Here is a 16,746-nt window from a genome sequence, read left to right on the forward strand (position 1 = left end):
ATGGGAGCGGGGGTGGCAAATGGAGTTTGCAAGAATAAGGGTTCTCATAAAGCTCCTCAGGGTTAGAGGTAGCACTGGCAGACCACCTGACGCAGACTGGCATCCCATACCCCCTCCCGCAAATCAAGAAACCAGGCGGCAAAGCTCTGGGGACTGCTTTTATGGGGGTGACCTGACAGAGGGCATGATCCGTACAAAACCGGGAACAATACATACATATATATATTATATACAGAGACGCAGTCCTGCAAAAGGCGGGGCTAGGGTGGCCCTCGGCCGGAGAAACCGGAAGCCCCCAACAGCCCCGCCCCTGGCCCCGCCCCCTCCGTCTGCTGAGGCCGAGGAGGTGAATTGCACGGGCCCAGGCACTGAGATAGCCAGCTCTTTCAGGGGGTAGGCGCACATCTGGGGGCAGGAACAGATTGCTGAGAAATACTGATTGATGGCATGGCCTATTTACAGGGGACGAGGGGAAGCCAAAACGGATGGTACAGGGGTTGTTTTTTTTTTAAAAAAGAACAAAAACCCAGGCTGAGGCAGGGGCATGAGAAGGAGGCAAAAATGAGATGGTTTCTGAAAGGGGAGGGGACCTGGGGTAGGGGTCTCACCTCCCTTGGTCCAAGCCCCGATTTGGGGTTAAAGTGGGGAAACAGAGTCGATTTCACTTAGAAAGCAGGCTGCTAGCAGCGCAGCCCTGGTCTCCAAAAAGAAGAAAAGTAGTAAAATTTTGCCCTCCAGTCAAAACACTGGAAAACTGTGGGTGTGGGTGGGGTGAGGCTGAATCTCTGTGATGTTAGTACAAGGCTTCCAGGTGTGGCCCTGTGTAGGGCAGGACGGGACTTGGCTCTCCAGTAAGAAATGTTCCCCTTGCCTAAAACCAGGCCCTCTAAACTGACCTCTTCTCCTCCCTTGCATTGCCAGGCTTGGCCAGGAAACCTGGACCCCAAAGAGGCCGCAGAACGGTTCCAGGAGGAGGTTATGGCTATTTGGCACCTGGGGGAGGGGAGGCACAAGGAGAAATTGAGGGCTGCTGCCCCAGGAGAAGGGGGAGCTGGACACCACATGTCCTGGACTCTCCCCTTTTCATGAAGGATTCATGAGAAATCAGTGCAGGGTCAGGCCCAGCCTCCAGGCTCTGAGTGGACTCTATCCCTCCTGGGAGGGTGGACAAGGATGGGAGGAGGTGTGGAGACAACCCTTCCCAGCAGGAGGATAAGAATGCAACAGAACAGCACAATGATAGGGGAGGAGGGAAGGGCCAAGACGGTAGAATCTCAAGTCAAGAGGCCCAGGGACCACCTAGGAGCTCCGTGATCAGGAGGCAGCCTCCAGGTGGTGAGATGCTGGGAGAGCCCCCAGCCCCGTTCCAGTCCAGAGACAAAGGCTGGAGGCCGTAAAATCTGGCAGTTTGGTCTGCAGGTCCTTGTGTTCATCCACCACCCAGGCCAGCCCCTGGCATTCCATGGCCTCTGTGCCCCAGCCCCATGGGCAAGGAGGCCATCCTTCCAGCCACCGGTCTGCCTGGGCCACCTTAAGGGGCCTATATGATGTGGGCCCTCTGGTCCCTGAAGCTGGGTGAGGTGGGGTGGAGGCGTGGGCAAGTCGGGGCACCTGTCCCCAGGCTGATAGGGGGCGGGGTCAAGTATTGAGGACAGGGGAGGGAGGACAATGGGAGGGGATTAATTATTGTCCGGTTAAGGAATGATTCCTGTTAAGTAGAATTGGAATTCCTCAGTGTTTGCAGGTTTCCTTCCAGTTCTGAGATCTGAAAAAAAGTGGGAGAGGGCATCAGGACTGAGCACTGGACTCGGGCCCTGCCCCGCCTGCCCCCCTCCTGGGGACATGACCCTGAGCTCCCAGCCACGACTCCTCTCCCTCCAGGATCCACAGGGTGACTGACCTGCTGCTCCCTCCTGCCCCTGGGGCATCCCGGGCCTACCTTGTCCAGGAGCTTGTCCATCTCCTCCTTCCTCGCCAGCTCTGACTCCTCCAGAACCCGGCGCTGTGCTGTCTCCTTTTTCAGAAACTCAATCTCCCTGGGAATCAGTGGGGGACAGAGTGGGTAAGGCTGTGTGGTCTGGCTTCCATTCAGAGAGTCTCAGGGTCTTCAGCCCTGTCCTTGGCTCCACCTGGGCAGCTCTTGCCCACTCCTTGTTCTCAGGTCTGGAGATCCCTAGCCTTCCCAAAGCCTCTGGGGCCTGGCTTGTTGGCTCTGGCACCCAGTCATTACGAAGGCAGGTACCCCCCCAAAAGGACCCTCCAACTTCTGCGCTCCTGGCCCCCCTACTTGACTGGGGTGGGAAGGCCCCACCACAGGCCTCTCCATCCTCCTGAGGTCCAGGGCTCCCAGCCCCCACACGTACTTCTGCTGGTAGTCTTTGATGAGGCGCTTGGCCTTGCTATATTTGCGCTCCAAGGCCTGGTACTGGGCCTGGGTCTCCCGCAGGTGCTCATCCACAGCCTGGCACAGGCTCTGGGCCTCACCCCAGTAGCCCTCCAGTTTTTCCATGCGCTCCTTGTTCTCCTCCACGCTCTGCTCCAGCTGGGCCTTCTCCACCCGCCACCGCCCCTTCTCCTGCTCCAGACTCTGCAGCTGAGAGGAAGAACAGCCCTGGGTTGGTGGGGACGACAGTCTCTGGATGATTCCCGCAGATGTGGAGCCCACTGCCCCCCAACTACTGACTCTCCTTGGCTAAGTCTGGGAACTGAAACTCGGAGAGGGAGGACCCCATCTGTCCCAGCCAGGAGCCCTAACACGTGCTACACTCCTAGAAGGCAGGCCGCCCGCGTTCATCACTGACTATCTCCGTGACTTGGGGTAAGGCCACTTTTGTCTTAAGCTGCACTCCTCCCATCTGTAAAGTGGGACTGATTCCTGCCTTGCCAAGCTCACAAAGGCTACACAGTGTGATGGTAGATGGGTGAGAACAGGGCACCACTGCCCTCTGTTCCCTCTCTGTAGCCCTGGCTTCTGCAGCTTACTAAACAGTCCTGGCTGCTTGCCTAGTGCCCGTGCCACCCCAGTGCAGACCTCCTAGCTCCACAGCCCAGTCATAGGGCCTCTGTTCCCTCTGTACTCACTTTCTTCACCACCTCTGAGCACTGAGCCACAAATCTCCAGCCCAACTTTACTTCGGGTTCCTCAGAGGCACCCTGCCCCAAACTTGGCCCCACCCACACAAACTTATTCCTTTTCTGACTAGCCCACCTCCGTCCAAAGGTGCCATCATCTCACTGCCACCCCAGTGCTGAGCTTCAAGCCCCTGACTGCCCCTCCAACCTTGCTGGCTGCAAACACCCCTTGCCCTCTGTGTCCCAGCTACACAGGCCTTCCTGCACATCCTTGGACCTACGTTCCCTCTTGCTGCAGTGCTTCGCCTCGCTGTTCCCTGTGCCTGGAATGCTCCCATCTACCTTCCCACTACCTCATCATTTCCCACTAGCTCAGCCTTCAGCTGAGCTCAGTATTTCACTTCCCCAGAAGTCTCCTGTGATTCTCTCTGACAGCACAGCCCCCCACACATTTCAGCTTCATCAGGTTCCACCAGCTCTAGGAGTTCAGGGACCCTGTCCTCTCCTATAAAGCCTGTGTCAGCTTCTATATACAAATGTTGGTGTGCGGACTCTAAGCCACACAGGCCAAGGATCAAGTGCTTTTGCCCATCACATGAACTGGATGGTGCCACACACCTAGAAAGAAAGTGAAAGCTGCTCAGTCGTGTCTGACTCTTTGCGAACCCATGGACTGTAGCCTGCCAGGCTACTCTTGCCTGTAGCCTCAGGCAAGAATACTAGAGTGGGTAGCCATTCCCTTCTCCAGGGGATCTTCCCAACCCAGGGATTAAACCCAGGTCTCCCACACTGCAGGCATTTTCTTTTACCATCTGAGCCACCAGGGAAGCCCAAAGGTGTTTATAAATTGAAAGACCTTTGACTTGTTCCTTCCCTTTATGCTCTGCACCTACTCTAAGAACATGAACTGTCACCTCGACCTGGGAAATGCAACTCGAATCCGTCCTTCCTATACATACCCTCTGCCTGTGCCCTGGGTAGCCCTGCTCATACCTGCCAGGGCACCACTTGGGCCTCTAGCTGGTTCACCAGTTTCCAAGTCCTGCTCACCCTCATGCCTCCCACTTTGGGGGTAGTGACCTTCCTCCTCCTGGTCTCATATGGCCACAGGATCCAGGCTGGAGTCCTCAGTGGGGAGTCAGGATACTGCTACAGCCCATCCTGGCAATCCAGCTCTACCTCCCACTCCCCTCCGCCCCCGGAATGGCTGCCATAGCCTGCAGGTCTCTTTCCAAAGCCAGCCTCCAAGCTCACGTTTGTCTCCCCACCAGAAATGCCCTTCCTCTGCCTCAGTCACCTAAACCCTGTCTTCCCTCTGGGGCTCAGCTTCACACTCTCCTGTCTCCAGGCATGTTGGTCTAAGCCCACATATGGGAATGCACCTGTGTGTGCCTGGGTGCACAATGTCTGCAGAACCCCTGTGTGCCTCTGCCTCTCCCTGCCACACTGGAAGCCCCATGAGGACCGGGACTCCTAATGCACAGACTGTGCTTCAGAAGTCTGAATATCTATGCCTGTAAGGGTGCTGGCACCCAGTACGCTTGTGCTAGTATCTGTACATGGCATCTGAGAGAATGTGCATGTTCCACGAAACATCCTATATCTCACAGCAGACAGACACTTAAGCAGACGGACACAAAAGTCTTGCTTGTGAAGCATGGGTCCATTGTCCTCATGTTATGTCTAAGCAGAGTGGGTGTCTGGGTGGGTGGGTCTGTGGGTACCATGTACCTGAGATCTGGGCTGGTGTTTGGATCTCTGGGTGGTTTGCATTTAGGCTAGGCTAAATGCTAGGCTTTTATGTAGAGGACATGCGTGGGACTGTGTGAACATGAAGACATCCACGTTCAGCTATTAGAGGGCTGACAGCTAACAGCTCAACTTTTTATTAAGCAACTATTATGTGTCAGACACTGTACTAAAGACCTTACATGTATTATTCTATTTTATTCTCACAGTGGTCCTATGGTCCTGGTACTATTATCAAACCATTTTATGGAGAATGAGGCCCAGAGCAGCAAGTGAGTGGTGGAGAGATGGTCTAGCTCTTACCACTAGCCTCCCTTACTTCAGAGCAGCTTGTTTCCTGTGCGCCTGTGGGTGGTGGACAAGGGTCGACATGTACAGCTGAGGGTGGAAGACTGTCGCCCCCATGCCCTCAGCCTCCCCCACTTCCCGCCGCTCTTACCTTTCTCTTCAGCTGCTGGATCTCGGCCTCAGTCACAGCATGCTTAATCTGGAGCTGTGGGGGCGAGGGCACAGACACTCAGCTCTGGCTGGGGCAGGCAGTGCTGCAGCACTGAAAACTAGCCTGCCCTTGCCCTCCACCAGCCCAGGGGCCCCTCTGCGTACCTCCTTGAACTTGTGCACCAGCTTCTCGGGCTCCATGTCCACCGGGGACAGGGCATCCTCATTCTCTGCCAGCTCGAACACCTCGATGGCCATCTCGCCCCCTGGGAACGTGGGGCTCAGCTCCTCATCCTCGTCGGTGGCGTACTCTCCCGTCTGTGAAGGGGGACAGGAGGCTGTGTCCCCTGCCCACGCCAGCCTCCCCCAGCCCTGATGACTAGGGCTGAGACCAGCAGTGGTTAGTCCACGGCAGACTGGAAGCGACCCAGGGGTGTGGGTCATGACCTCGTCCATCAGCCAGGGGTCCACACCAGGGGCATGGTTTGTGACTTCCGGAGAGTCTCCTGAAGGCAGGAGTTATCCCGTAAAAGACTAAGACCTGAAGAAACAGCCCTTGCTTTCCCCGCCTCACGCGGCAGGTCCCCTGAGGCCTACAGCTGTCTCCTCCCTCAGAGTGGCGGCTCTTAGAGGGAACTATGTTTTCTTTGTAGGACCAGGAAGGCTTTCTGAAGACAGAGGGTGTGATTCCTCCATCAGACTAGAGATTCTTTAAGGGAGGGATCTGCATTGCTTCTCAGATTAGGGGCTCCCCCAGGACAGGAGTGGCGCTCTGGGTTCTACACAAGGCCTGGGAAAGTGGCAGAGGCAGGGGACAGCTGTAATGCTCCATCAGGCCACCAGGGGACGATGACGCTCCCAGCCAAGTGGAGTCCCTACCTCCTCGTCATCCTCGCCGTACTGGGCGTATCTCTGCTCCATCATCTCCCGCTGCCATCGCTCCTGTTCCAGGGTCTGCTGAATTAGCTGGGCCACCTCACTCTGCTCACCGGGCCGCTCCCGGCCAATCATAAACCTGCAGAGGCACCAGCATTGTCTCCTTTTTCTCTGTCCTTAGCTGGAAATGCCACCATCCTCCCCGTTGGTACTCCCCTCTCAATACCCAGGTCCTCCCAGGGGAGGTGAAATGAGAGGGCTGAGTCCAGAGACTGCAGAGTGTTAATAATGAATGGGGGAACAGGGGGCCTTTATTGGGTTTCTTTCCCAGGAGTAGCAGAGACTCATTAGCCCTCCTGGCCAGTTCGGGGGATGGGGAGATGTCAGCCAAACTTTAGGCTAGGCTGTTGGGGACATGAGGTCAGAGGTGCTAGCGTAGGAGCTCTTCCCTCACCACATGGGAGACGATGAGGCAGGGGCCTGGCAAAGCTGACCCTGGAGCTGTGGAGGGCTGTCTTATATGCTCTCCAAGTCCTTGCGCTTCAGGAAGGGGTGGGATGATGGCGACTGGAGATTAGGATGGAAAGGAAATCGTGGAACTTCCAGGCACCAGCCCCTCCTCTCCGTGGCCACCCACATCCTGTTTCTCTCTACCACCCTTTCCTGGGGGCAGTGCCCCTTTTGGAGGGGGCGGGGAGTTGTCCCTGGATGTTATGCCAGAGATGAACACAGGGAGCCTCTAACCCAGCCTCTTCAGTTGGCAGACCCAAGGAGGAGAGTCCTCAGACTATACCAGGCTAGAGGGAGGGAGGGATAAACCCCGATCTGGATGGCATCCTTCCTGCACATCTTGGGATCTTCAATGAATGAATCAGGACAGACAGGGGGGAAAGAAGACGACCAAGAGGCCAGTTTGGAGGCATGGTGGACAACAGGCCTGAAGCCTGAGTGCTGGTGGCCAGCAGTGGTCAGGGGCGGGAGACATGAAGGGAGACGGGGCAACGGATAAGCACATAGCAATTCCTTTCCACAGTGGAAACGTCTATATAAGTTGGGCCACAGAGGATCTCAACTGGGTGTGGGCAGGCGGGCAAAGTGGCCCGATGAGGGCTGAGCCTCCTGTCTGCGCCCACTCCCCACCGCCCCCACCCTCCTGGGCCTCACCGCACACGGCCCTTGGTATTCCGGAGCACAGAGGCTGCAAAGCTCTGGGTCACTCCCACCAGACTCGTTCCATCCACCTCCACCAGGAGATCGTTCACCTGGATCCTGGGGACAAGCGAGGGGGAGGCAGGTGACATTGGTTAGGGGATCCCGAGGGGAACTGTGGAGCTAGGGTAGACATGGCCCCCTTCCCATCAGAAACTAAAGGCTCAGTCCCCACAGGAACCCAGTACTTTGTCTACCTACATAAGAGGCACAAGGCCGGAGGATCAGGTATCAGCCAGGTGCATGGGCAGTGAGACCCACACAAGCACAACCGACACGGGCATCCGGAACCAGGAAAGGTGGCAAGCACACTTCCCAAGGCAATCACACACCAGTCCCTTCCTCCATCACTCGACAGACCAGCGTGGCATCCACAGAGTTCATCATGGCCATGCACACCAGCTAGGGCCTCTAGCACACACGTGACATGCAGCCAGCCCTCTTACACACCCATTCGGCACAGACCTGAGCCCACAGATTTCTTTCAAATGCCCGAGATCTGTGTTCACTACAGTCCCACGGGGTTAGTCCCCCCTGTGCACAGCCCCCAGGACGCTCCAGCTATGGCCCTGGGAGCCCTGTTCCCCACACAAGGAGAGATGGGAGTGGCCCAGCCTGACCGCAAGGGGGATGGAAGCACGGGAGGGACACCTGGCCAACTCCATCCTCCACTCCCACCTCCCCTCAGTGCCAGGCCTCCTCGCAGGGCTCCCACACAGAAAAGCAGGAAATGGTCTCCTGTCAACAGTTCGCCCCCACCACCCACCCCACATGGGGACACCCTCACATACACACACACTCCCCAACCGGCCAACAGGCAACCATGGGAAAGGCTCTGGGAAGTTCAAATGAGGGCATAAGTAAAAGAGCAGGGGTGGTCACCTTCCTTTTTCTGCTCACTCCCACCCCTGCCCGCCATGCCATCTGGGCTGCAGCAGACAGAAGCTTCCTGAATGAGGCCACTCCACCTCTAGCAGCATGACCCCAGTCCTCACAGGAACAAACAGTCAACTCTGTCACATGGAGGGGTCTGGGCTTAGAGGTAGCACAAGGCACCCTGATATTAACCTTTAACTTACAGCCTGGGGGTGCCCTACAGCCGTTCCCACTCCCCCTCGGCAATTCACACACAGTGGGGAGGCTCCAAAGGGCTCACTGGGCTGCCCAGAACTCCAGGGGATCTTTCCTGAGCCCTCTGACCCACAGAACTCACACCTTCCAGCCTCAGGGGCCAAACATAAGCATGTAGGCAAGGAAGCAGCCTCCTCCCGGGCGCACCCCGACGGGCTCTTCTAACCCCGTAAGACACCTGAATCCCGTGGTCTCTAGCTCAGCCACACCTGCCTGCTTTTGGTGCCCTGCCTGGGACACTTTGCACACCCCACTTCTGCTCATGCTTTAGGTCTCAACTCCAATGTCACTTCCTCCAGGAAGACTTCCCTGAAACCCAAAGAGGCCAAGCCCTCCTGACGTAGCCTTTAGTGCCACCCTGTACTTTTGTCCATGTCACCATTTTCTGCGTGCCCTCTTGAATGTCCATCTGCCTTACTACACTACATGCTTCTTAAGGGCAAGGCCCTCATGACTGACTCCCAGGGCCTGGCACCAGCCCTGCAACAGTGTCACAGGCTCAATATTTCCTAAATGAAAAAGCTCAATGTGTACTCTACTAGGCACAGAGCCTCCGCACCCACGCTCTCCTCACCATGGCCCGAAACACAACACCTACACAGCACGCAAGTGCCACGAAGCCGAGGGCCCTGTCTGTGCTGTTCACTGCTCCCTGGGGAGCGGGCCAGCAACAGGCACAGTGGTCTCCACGAACACCTGGGCCCCACACGGGTACTGGCCTGTGTCCCACCCGGTGACCCGCCCCGCAGACCACGGCTGATAAGGGAAGGGGAGGTGGTACCTGCCGTCCCGATGGGCCGCGCCGCCCTCAGTCACAGTCTTGACGAAGATGCCCAGCTTCTCAAGGCCCATGTCCGCCCCGGCCCCCATGCCAATGATGCTGATGCCCAGGCCCTCGGAGTCTGTGAAGCAGAGGGTGATGAGAAGCCAGTAGGGGGATAGGATGGGTTGAGGATTTGCCAGGGACAGTGAGAGGCCCATCCCCAACCCTCACAATGGGGCACGGCCTCACCTCAAGAAGCAGTCTCCATGCTGAGGGGATGTCCCACATCTGGTTCTGTCACTCCCTCTTTGCCAAGCCAACTAGGATGCTCTTGGGTCACTGTCTGCCCTCTGCCCCAGCCAAAGAACTGATGGGCAGCAGGACGTGCTGAAGGGGCACTATCTGTATGCAGATGAGGTGTGTGGTGGCCATGGGGACGGGTTGGGGAGCCACGAGGGGGCTGATTGTCCCCCTCCCTAAGCAATCTCATCCCTGCTCACAGCCTCAGTGACTCAAGACCTCCTGCTTTTCTCTCCCACAAAACCTACTCCTCTCTCCACAGCTGCTCCCCTCTGTCTCACGGGCCTCTGACATCTGAACGAGATCTTCCCCCACAAATAGGCTTTCCCAGCCTGCCCCCCCTTCACGGGGCCTGGGAGTCACCTGGACTCCTCCCTCCCCCTGCAGCCTCTGTGGAAGCCAAGTAACCCTCGAATCCTGTCAATCCCACCTTCCAAGAATCCCTCAAGTCCACCCCCTTCCCACATGGCCATCACCATGTCCACACTACAGGGGCCCCTCTCCAACCATGTACAACCCTTTGCCCCACAGCACAACTTGGTATAGACTCTCTAGAATACCTTTCTCACACCTTGCAAGACTCCTAGTCCATCTTAGAAAAGTGGTCAACAAGGTCTTGTATGCGCAGCCTTCTCCCCCACCCTCTGAGTCTACCAGGTCTCTCTCCTCTTTTCTGCAGACTCCCCTCATCTCCTCTTCAGAGTTCAACTCAAGTGTCTCTTTCCTTGGGGATCCCCCCAGGTCTGGTCAGGTCTCCTGTTAAATGTTTTTACAGCGGCCCCTCCTTCCTTTCCCGGCCCCCTCACTGTGCCAAGGACGCACTTAGGTGTGAGCGTCCCAGCCATGCCTGCCCTCTCCCTCTTCCATCACTCTTCCATTGTGGCTTGGCCTGCAGAGCCCAGGACCCAGCCCACAGTGCTCGCGCGGGGCCTGACAACTGCGGAAGCAGAGTGCAGCGGGACAGCGTGAAGGTGGGGCTTTGGGCTGGGCTGAGTCTGTGTGGCTGTGGGGTGCTGTCAGAGGCCCAGTTAGAGGAAGCAGAACATGTCAGTGGAAGCCCTGAGGATCCACCCAGGGCAGAAGTTGGCACAAGGCAGAGGCCCAGTGGCCCAGCTCACCCTTCTCCAGCTCCACAGGGAACAGCTCCAACCTCTCCACCCGCTTCTCCAGCTCGTACTCAGCAGAGGCTGCCATGGGATCCACGTCCTCGTTGCGACGATCGTAGTCCTCGTTGGAGTAGGTACTGAACACCTGGGGGAGAGGCTGCTTGTCAGAGGCGCCAATAGTAGGGCAAGGGCTAACCCAGTGAGAGGAGGCTGAAGGGGCAGGCTGCGCCAGCCACTGCGCTCCCCTCTTGCCAGAGGCCTCCCCCACCCCCAGACAGGTTGAGGTGAGGCCTTCCCCAGCCCATGCTGATCCCAGCTCAGAGTGGGGCCCTTCTAGTTCCGAGGTAGGGAGCAAGGTAGAAAGGGACCCAGCCTTGCCACATCCATGCCATGACTCTCTCCTGCAGCCCTGACCACACAAGCACGGCCAGTTAGAAGAAAGGAAGGTCAATGCTGGAGAAACTGTCATACTCATGAACCCAGGTTCCCAGATCAGAGAGAGACCAACAGACAGTCCCCATCCCAAAGACGAGGGTGGACACAGACGGCAGGAGAGAGGAAGGAACACACTGAGTAGCAGAGGGGAAGAGGAGGAGGGATAAGGAGTGGAGGAGATGCGGGAGGATGCCAGATGGGGAGGGGGGAGCGGGTGTGAGACACGGCGGTGCGGGGGTGGGGGGGGGAAAGGGGAGGAGAGAGAAGGGTAGAAAGAGGAAGCAGGCACCAGGACCCAGCTAGCCTGGACCTGAAGCGGCCAGGGTGGAGGAGAGAGGCAGAAGGACCACTGGTCCCCCCCACGGAGAATGGGCAGGCCCTCCTCTTGAGGGGCCCCTATGGCCTTGGCCACATGGCCAGACCTCAAGCTCCCTTCTGAACTGCAGCTCTCTGAGGTACCCCGCTTATCCCCAGGGCACTAGGAGGCCCGGGCAGAGGTCCTGGGCGCAATACCCTGCAGAAAGCAAGGAGAGCAGGCAAGTGGCAGCCTCTGACACTGTCCACAGTGAACCTGGCCTTATTGTTCTCTGAACCCCTCTGCTGGCTCAGCAGAAAGGGGAATCCCCAGCCTGACCCTCCTCCAAAGAGCGGAGAAGGTAGGACAAGGGCTCTGCAGGAGTGCCTAAGTCTGGGTCCAGGCGGGGTGCTCCTGGTGGGAGGTTAATGAGCACCATTTGGAGCATCATGACATGTTCCTGTTTCACTGCCTGCAGCGACAGGTTGGCACCACTTGGAGCCAAGTGGGGGCAATGAAGGGTAGCAGCAGCTCTATCAGATGGCTGGGCCTGAGGCCTGAGCAGCTGGAGTGGGACACGGTCTCCCTGAGGCCCCTGCCAGGGTCCCTCTCCTCCAGAAGCAGGCACTACGGGCACCCAGGCCAGCAGCTCTTGTGCCCCAGCCTCAGTTTAGTGTCACCCCCGAAGCACCATGGCTCCCACAAGGGGGCTCCTAGCTGGGAGGGGCCTACATGGTCATTTAACTCACTGCCCTCAACTTTACAGCATCAGAGAAAGAGTGCAAACCCTTAGAGTTCTTTGTCAATGGTGCAGCAGTCAGACTGCCCTCTTGACATCTGGCCAGTAGCCCCAAGCTCCTGGGAGAAATGGGCCACCTAAGTCCACATACAGTGCAAGATGCTAGACCCACTGTCCAAGGTCATGGGAGCTAGCCCATAGCAGGGTGGGATGAGACTGGTGGGTAGGTCACTGGGACTTTGTCCCCATTGTACATAGGTCCCAAGCCCCAGGACAGGGCTGCCATGCGCCTAGATCTGGCAAACTGGCTTTGGCCCACTTCTGCATCCCAGTCCCTTGACCCTCACCCTCTATCCCAGCAGAGAGGGTCTCTTCATCCCTCAGTCTATGTGGTAGCCTGGGTCAACCAAACTCCTCCCCACCACAAGTACACACAGACACACACTGTGACCTCCAAAACACCCTCCTAGCCTGTTCTGGGCTTTGTCCTCCCCTCTTTTCTCAGATTATTAAATTCTGCCCCCTGCAGGAAACCCAGGCCGGAGGGTCAGAGGCCTCAGACCACCATTCACACTGCCCACCTCCATGTGTCCAGCCTATCCGAGGGCCCTGGATCCAGTCCCCCTCTCCAGATAACTATCTAGAATTGAGGTTTCTGTCCTCAGCAGAAGCCTCTGTATTGTGGCCAACAATTGGGTCATCCAAGGGGCACAAGACCCCGGACTTAGTATCAATGCAGGGGTGGGGGCAGAGAGAGGGAAAAACTGGGTGGGGAGGAAGACATCCCCAGCAAGGTCAAAAGTCAGACACACAAAGGCGGCACAGCACACCACAGGCGAGCGACTGTCACCAGGGAGTCAGGGAGCACTGTTCCAAATCATGTGCTATTTTTTACCCAAAAATCAGGGTAAGGTGTCAAATATAGACAGTCAGAGGCTTAGGACTAAAAGACCAACCTCTACCTCTGAGGGGATCAGGCAGCTCAGAGAACTGCTGTGGCAGGGCCGTGGGGTGTCCTGACCCCCTCAGTGGTCCCCACGTGCATCCTCAGTGTCCCAAGAAACACCCCATATCCTTCAGTTCTCTGCCTCCAGGATCCCAGCTCTTCAGAAAAGGAGGAGAGGCAAAAAGGCTTGTGAGGTCACAGCCTGGGGGAAAGGGCTGGCCTAAGTGGGGAGTTGCACTTCCCAGGCCCTCTGGGGTGGGAGGTGGAAGAGGAACAGAGGTTAATGCTGGGGCAGGCGGGAGGAAATGGGCAGCTTCAGTGTCCAGGAGTTATGGAAATTTCAATCAAACAGAGGGGGGTTTGACTGGGGAGGGGTAAAGGCTGAACCTTCCTTGGCCTTGACAGGCCCATAAAGCAGACTTGGACTTGGGCACAGCTGAGCTTGGGGCGGTGAGAAAAAGTCTTTAAGCTGAATGTGCCAGCCAAGAATAGAGGGTAGTGCAGTGCAAGCGGATTCTCTACCATCTGAGCCACCAGGGAAGCCTCAGGAAACTGGGGGCTGGGGTTCTTAATTCTCCCAGGGATCTCTCCCAGCATTCTCCTGAGAATCTGAGGGCACTGGCACAACCCACAAACCAATCACCAATAGTATGTGTGCCCCCCCAAAGGGAGGATCTTCTGTCCTTTCAGGGTATCCAGAGAATGAGGCAAGAGCGCTTGGTGCCTGCAAACACCAAGAGCAAAAGCAGGAGGCTGCTGCCAGGCACCTGGGAGTTTCCCAGCCCCACCCCCTCCTCCTCCATACCCTGCTAAAGGCCTAGCCTCCTCAAAAACCACAGAAAGTGCCTGCCTATGTAACCTTGTACCCCCACCTCGGGAGCTGGCCCAGCACAGACCCCAGGGAACAGGGCCCCCAGTCACATGGTCCCAGCTCAGCTCAACCTCAGAGACCTGCTTCCCTCTTTCACTTCTGCAAAGTTGGGGTGAGGGCTACAGCCAGTTTGAAGGAAGGGCTGCACCTTTGTTTTGGGAAGTTTCTGGCTCCTCCACCCCCGTGTGCAGCTCTGCTGCAGGAGGAAAGCAAGGGTGCCCCTCCGATCTACAGCACAGTAAGGACCAAAGTGGGGGTGCTCTTCTGAGGTCACAGGTACACACAGACACACACACACCTTCCCACCACTTAAGCCCAGGCCTCTGGCAGTCTCTGGAGGGAGAATGTCTGGAAAAGGAAGGGAAAGCAGGTGTCCCAGGACCGGCGCAGGGCAGGGTGGGGCAGCAGGCAGAGGAACCCGAGGGCAGGTCAGGGCAGGCCACCTCATCTCAGGCCTAAATATCCTCCCCCTCTGACAAACAGCTGGAAGTCCCCCACGCCCCCCTCAGGGAGGTAACTTCTGGGAAGGGGGCTGGGTGACAGGGCTGACTCAGCCTGCCAAAGCCGGCTGGCTGGCCAGGCGGGGGCGACTGCGCGCACGTGGCAGGGGCGGCGCGGGGGCGGGGAGGGGGGCTCACTTACTTGGATCGGCGCTGTGCTGAAATGGATCTTTCGGCTCGGGGCCGGGTCCTCTTCTTCCGAAAGCCCTGGGATCTCCACGCACCCCGACTCGGGCTCGTACGGGGGCTCCCCCTCCTCCTCTTCTTCGTCGTCCTCCTCCAGGGCACTGCCCCCAGAGTCCTCCCCCAGCCCACTGTAGGCGCTCACGTCCACCAAGTCCGCCTCCGAGAAGTCCTCCTTTTTGGACTCGTCTACGTCCTCGGGGGCCACGTCCGGGGCCCGGCCATTGCCCACCCCCTTTTCAGGCACCGCCACGGTCGCCGCCTCCTCCTCGGGAGCCGCCTGAGCCTTCTGCTCCTCAGGCGCCGGGCTAGCGGTGGCTGCCAAGGCGCTGCCATTCTCCAGGGAAGCGTGGACTGTCACCTCCGCCTGGATCACCTCTGTGGGCGCTGCCTCGGCTTCCGACTCCCCGCTCTCCTCCACCTCCACCGGCTTAATCTTGCGCACCTCCCGGGGCTTGGGGGGCGGCCGGGCGGGGGCCACTCGGTGTTGCGGGGGCTGCTGCCCTCCGGGGCCGCGCTCCTTCTCGGCTGGGGCATCCCCCGACGGGGCGGGCGGCGGCGGGGGCGGCTGAAACACCCGGGACCGCTTACTGACCAGCTTCGAGTTGACCTGGGGAGTCCCGGCGGCCGCGACCCTGGGCAGCCCGGGCCCGCGGTGGAGGCCGGTCCTCGAGTCGGCCTTCTCAAAGACAGCGCTTAGCTGGCTGACCGTCGGCGACACGGCGTCGGCGTCCAGCTTGTCCAGCGCCTCGGTGCTGCCGTTGAAGCGCACCACGACGTCCAGCTTCCGGTCCTGCAGGCCGGCGCGCTCCTGCCTCAGCAGCCGACGCGCCGCGGCCTCCTTGTCGCCGCCCGCGGCCGCAGGGGCGCTCCGTTCGAACAGCTTCCGCGTCTCCTGCAGCCGGGACGGCGGGTGCGGCGGCGGCGCGGGCTGCGCGGAGGGCGCGGGCTTGGAGTCGAAGCGGCTCACGCGCTCCGATACGCTGGTGCCCAGCTTCAACAGGGCGCTATGGTCCACGTTCTCGTTCAGGCTGCTGGCCCGCGGCAGCGACAAGCGCACGCCGCGCTCGGGCGCCCGCAGGGCCTCGGTGGGGCCCGCGCCGCCGCCCGCATCGCCCGGCGCGCCTGCCGTCGTGCCCATCTGCAGGAACATACTTTTGATGCGATGGACGTTGGAGCCATATTTCTTGTGGTGGGCTGCCTTGGGTGCCTCGTCGGGCCCGGGCGCGTCGGGCGGTTTCAGAGCCTGGATGCCCGCCTCGTAGGCGCTGCGGTGCGGGGAGGCGCTCCGGAGGGGACCCCCAGGCCCCCGTGGCTCCGTCTTCATCATAGTGGGGGGAGCCGGGTTCGCATCCCAACGCTTCCCGCTCCCCCCTTCCAACAGGCGGCGGGCCAAGTCGGGACCACCGCCCCCTCCCCCAGAGAAAAGGAACCCCGAAAGGCCTTTTTAAAGCCTCCCCCCAAAACCAAGCTGCCCAAAACAGTTAACCTCGCTTTAAAAAAAAAAAGGAAAAAAAAAAAACCTCCGAGCGCCCTGTGTGGATCGCCTCCCCCAACCAAGCTACCAAAGACAGCCCGCCCTTCTACCAAAGCCCGAGCGGCCTGGTATGGTCGCCCCCACCCAAATTAGAAAAGCGGCGCTCGGAGCCGGTGGGACCGCTTGCCCTGCAGCAGCGGAGGCGCCCGCTCACATCGTCCGAGGTGGTGTCAGCGGGGCTGGTAGACCCGGCACCCCCCACCCCGGCCGGGGGCCTTGGCTCTCCAGGGGCCCGGCACCCGGGCGCCCATAGCTGCTCGGCCGGCCCGGGCCGCTCTGCCGCCGCGCCACCCTCCCTCCCTCCCTCCCCCCCGCGCCCCGAGCCTCGGTCTTTCTCTGGCTCTGCCCGAGCGGCGGCTGCCGGAGACCAAGCGGCTGCCCTTCTCGCCGCCGCCGCTGGGGGACTGGCATCTCTGGGTCCTAAAGGGATCGGATTTCCGGGACCGGAGCCTGTGAGCCCTCCCCTTCCCCTCCGCCCCAGTGTATACTCCTCCCCTACCGGCCCTCGCTATAGCCTTCCACTGACCCCAGAGGTTGGCCGGTCTTCTTCAACACTTCCATCCCAGCCTCTGACTGTAGCTTTCCACAACATATAT

The 16,746-nt window shown here is 59.0% G+C and overlaps 1 protein-coding gene across 2 annotated transcripts; it reads right to left on the reverse strand.

The window, feature by feature from the left end:
* Positions 1–145: 145 nt before the first annotated feature.
* Positions 146–16,437, reverse strand: PPP1R9B (protein phosphatase 1 regulatory subunit 9B). Of its 2 annotated transcripts, XR_008712988.1 has the most exons (11): positions 14,573–16,437; positions 10,657–10,789; positions 9,257–9,377; positions 7,300–7,404; positions 6,139–6,274; positions 5,425–5,577; positions 5,261–5,314; positions 5,141–5,166; positions 2,364–2,593; positions 1,940–2,036; positions 146–1,765 (listed from the first exon to the last, which is right to left on the reverse strand). XR_008712988.1 is itself a non-coding variant. In XM_055576176.1 (10 exons), exons 1-10 carry the CDS (start codon positions 15,941–15,943, stop codon positions 1,712–1,714), a joined length of 2,454 nt encoding a protein of 817 aa, XP_055432151.1. In that variant the 5' UTR covers positions 15,944–16,437; the 3' UTR covers positions 146–1,711. The 2 variants fall into 2 exon arrangements, 1 of the variants encoding a protein (XP_055432151.1); XM_055576176.1 differs by lacking the exon at positions 5,141–5,166.
* Positions 16,438–16,746: the final 309 nt, after the last annotated feature.

Source organism: Bubalus kerabau, chromosome 4, assembly GCF_029407905.1.
Source record: "Bubalus kerabau isolate K-KA32 ecotype Philippines breed swamp buffalo chromosome 4, PCC_UOA_SB_1v2, whole genome shotgun sequence".
Taxonomy (NCBI): domain Eukaryota; kingdom Metazoa; phylum Chordata; class Mammalia; order Artiodactyla; family Bovidae; genus Bubalus; species Bubalus kerabau.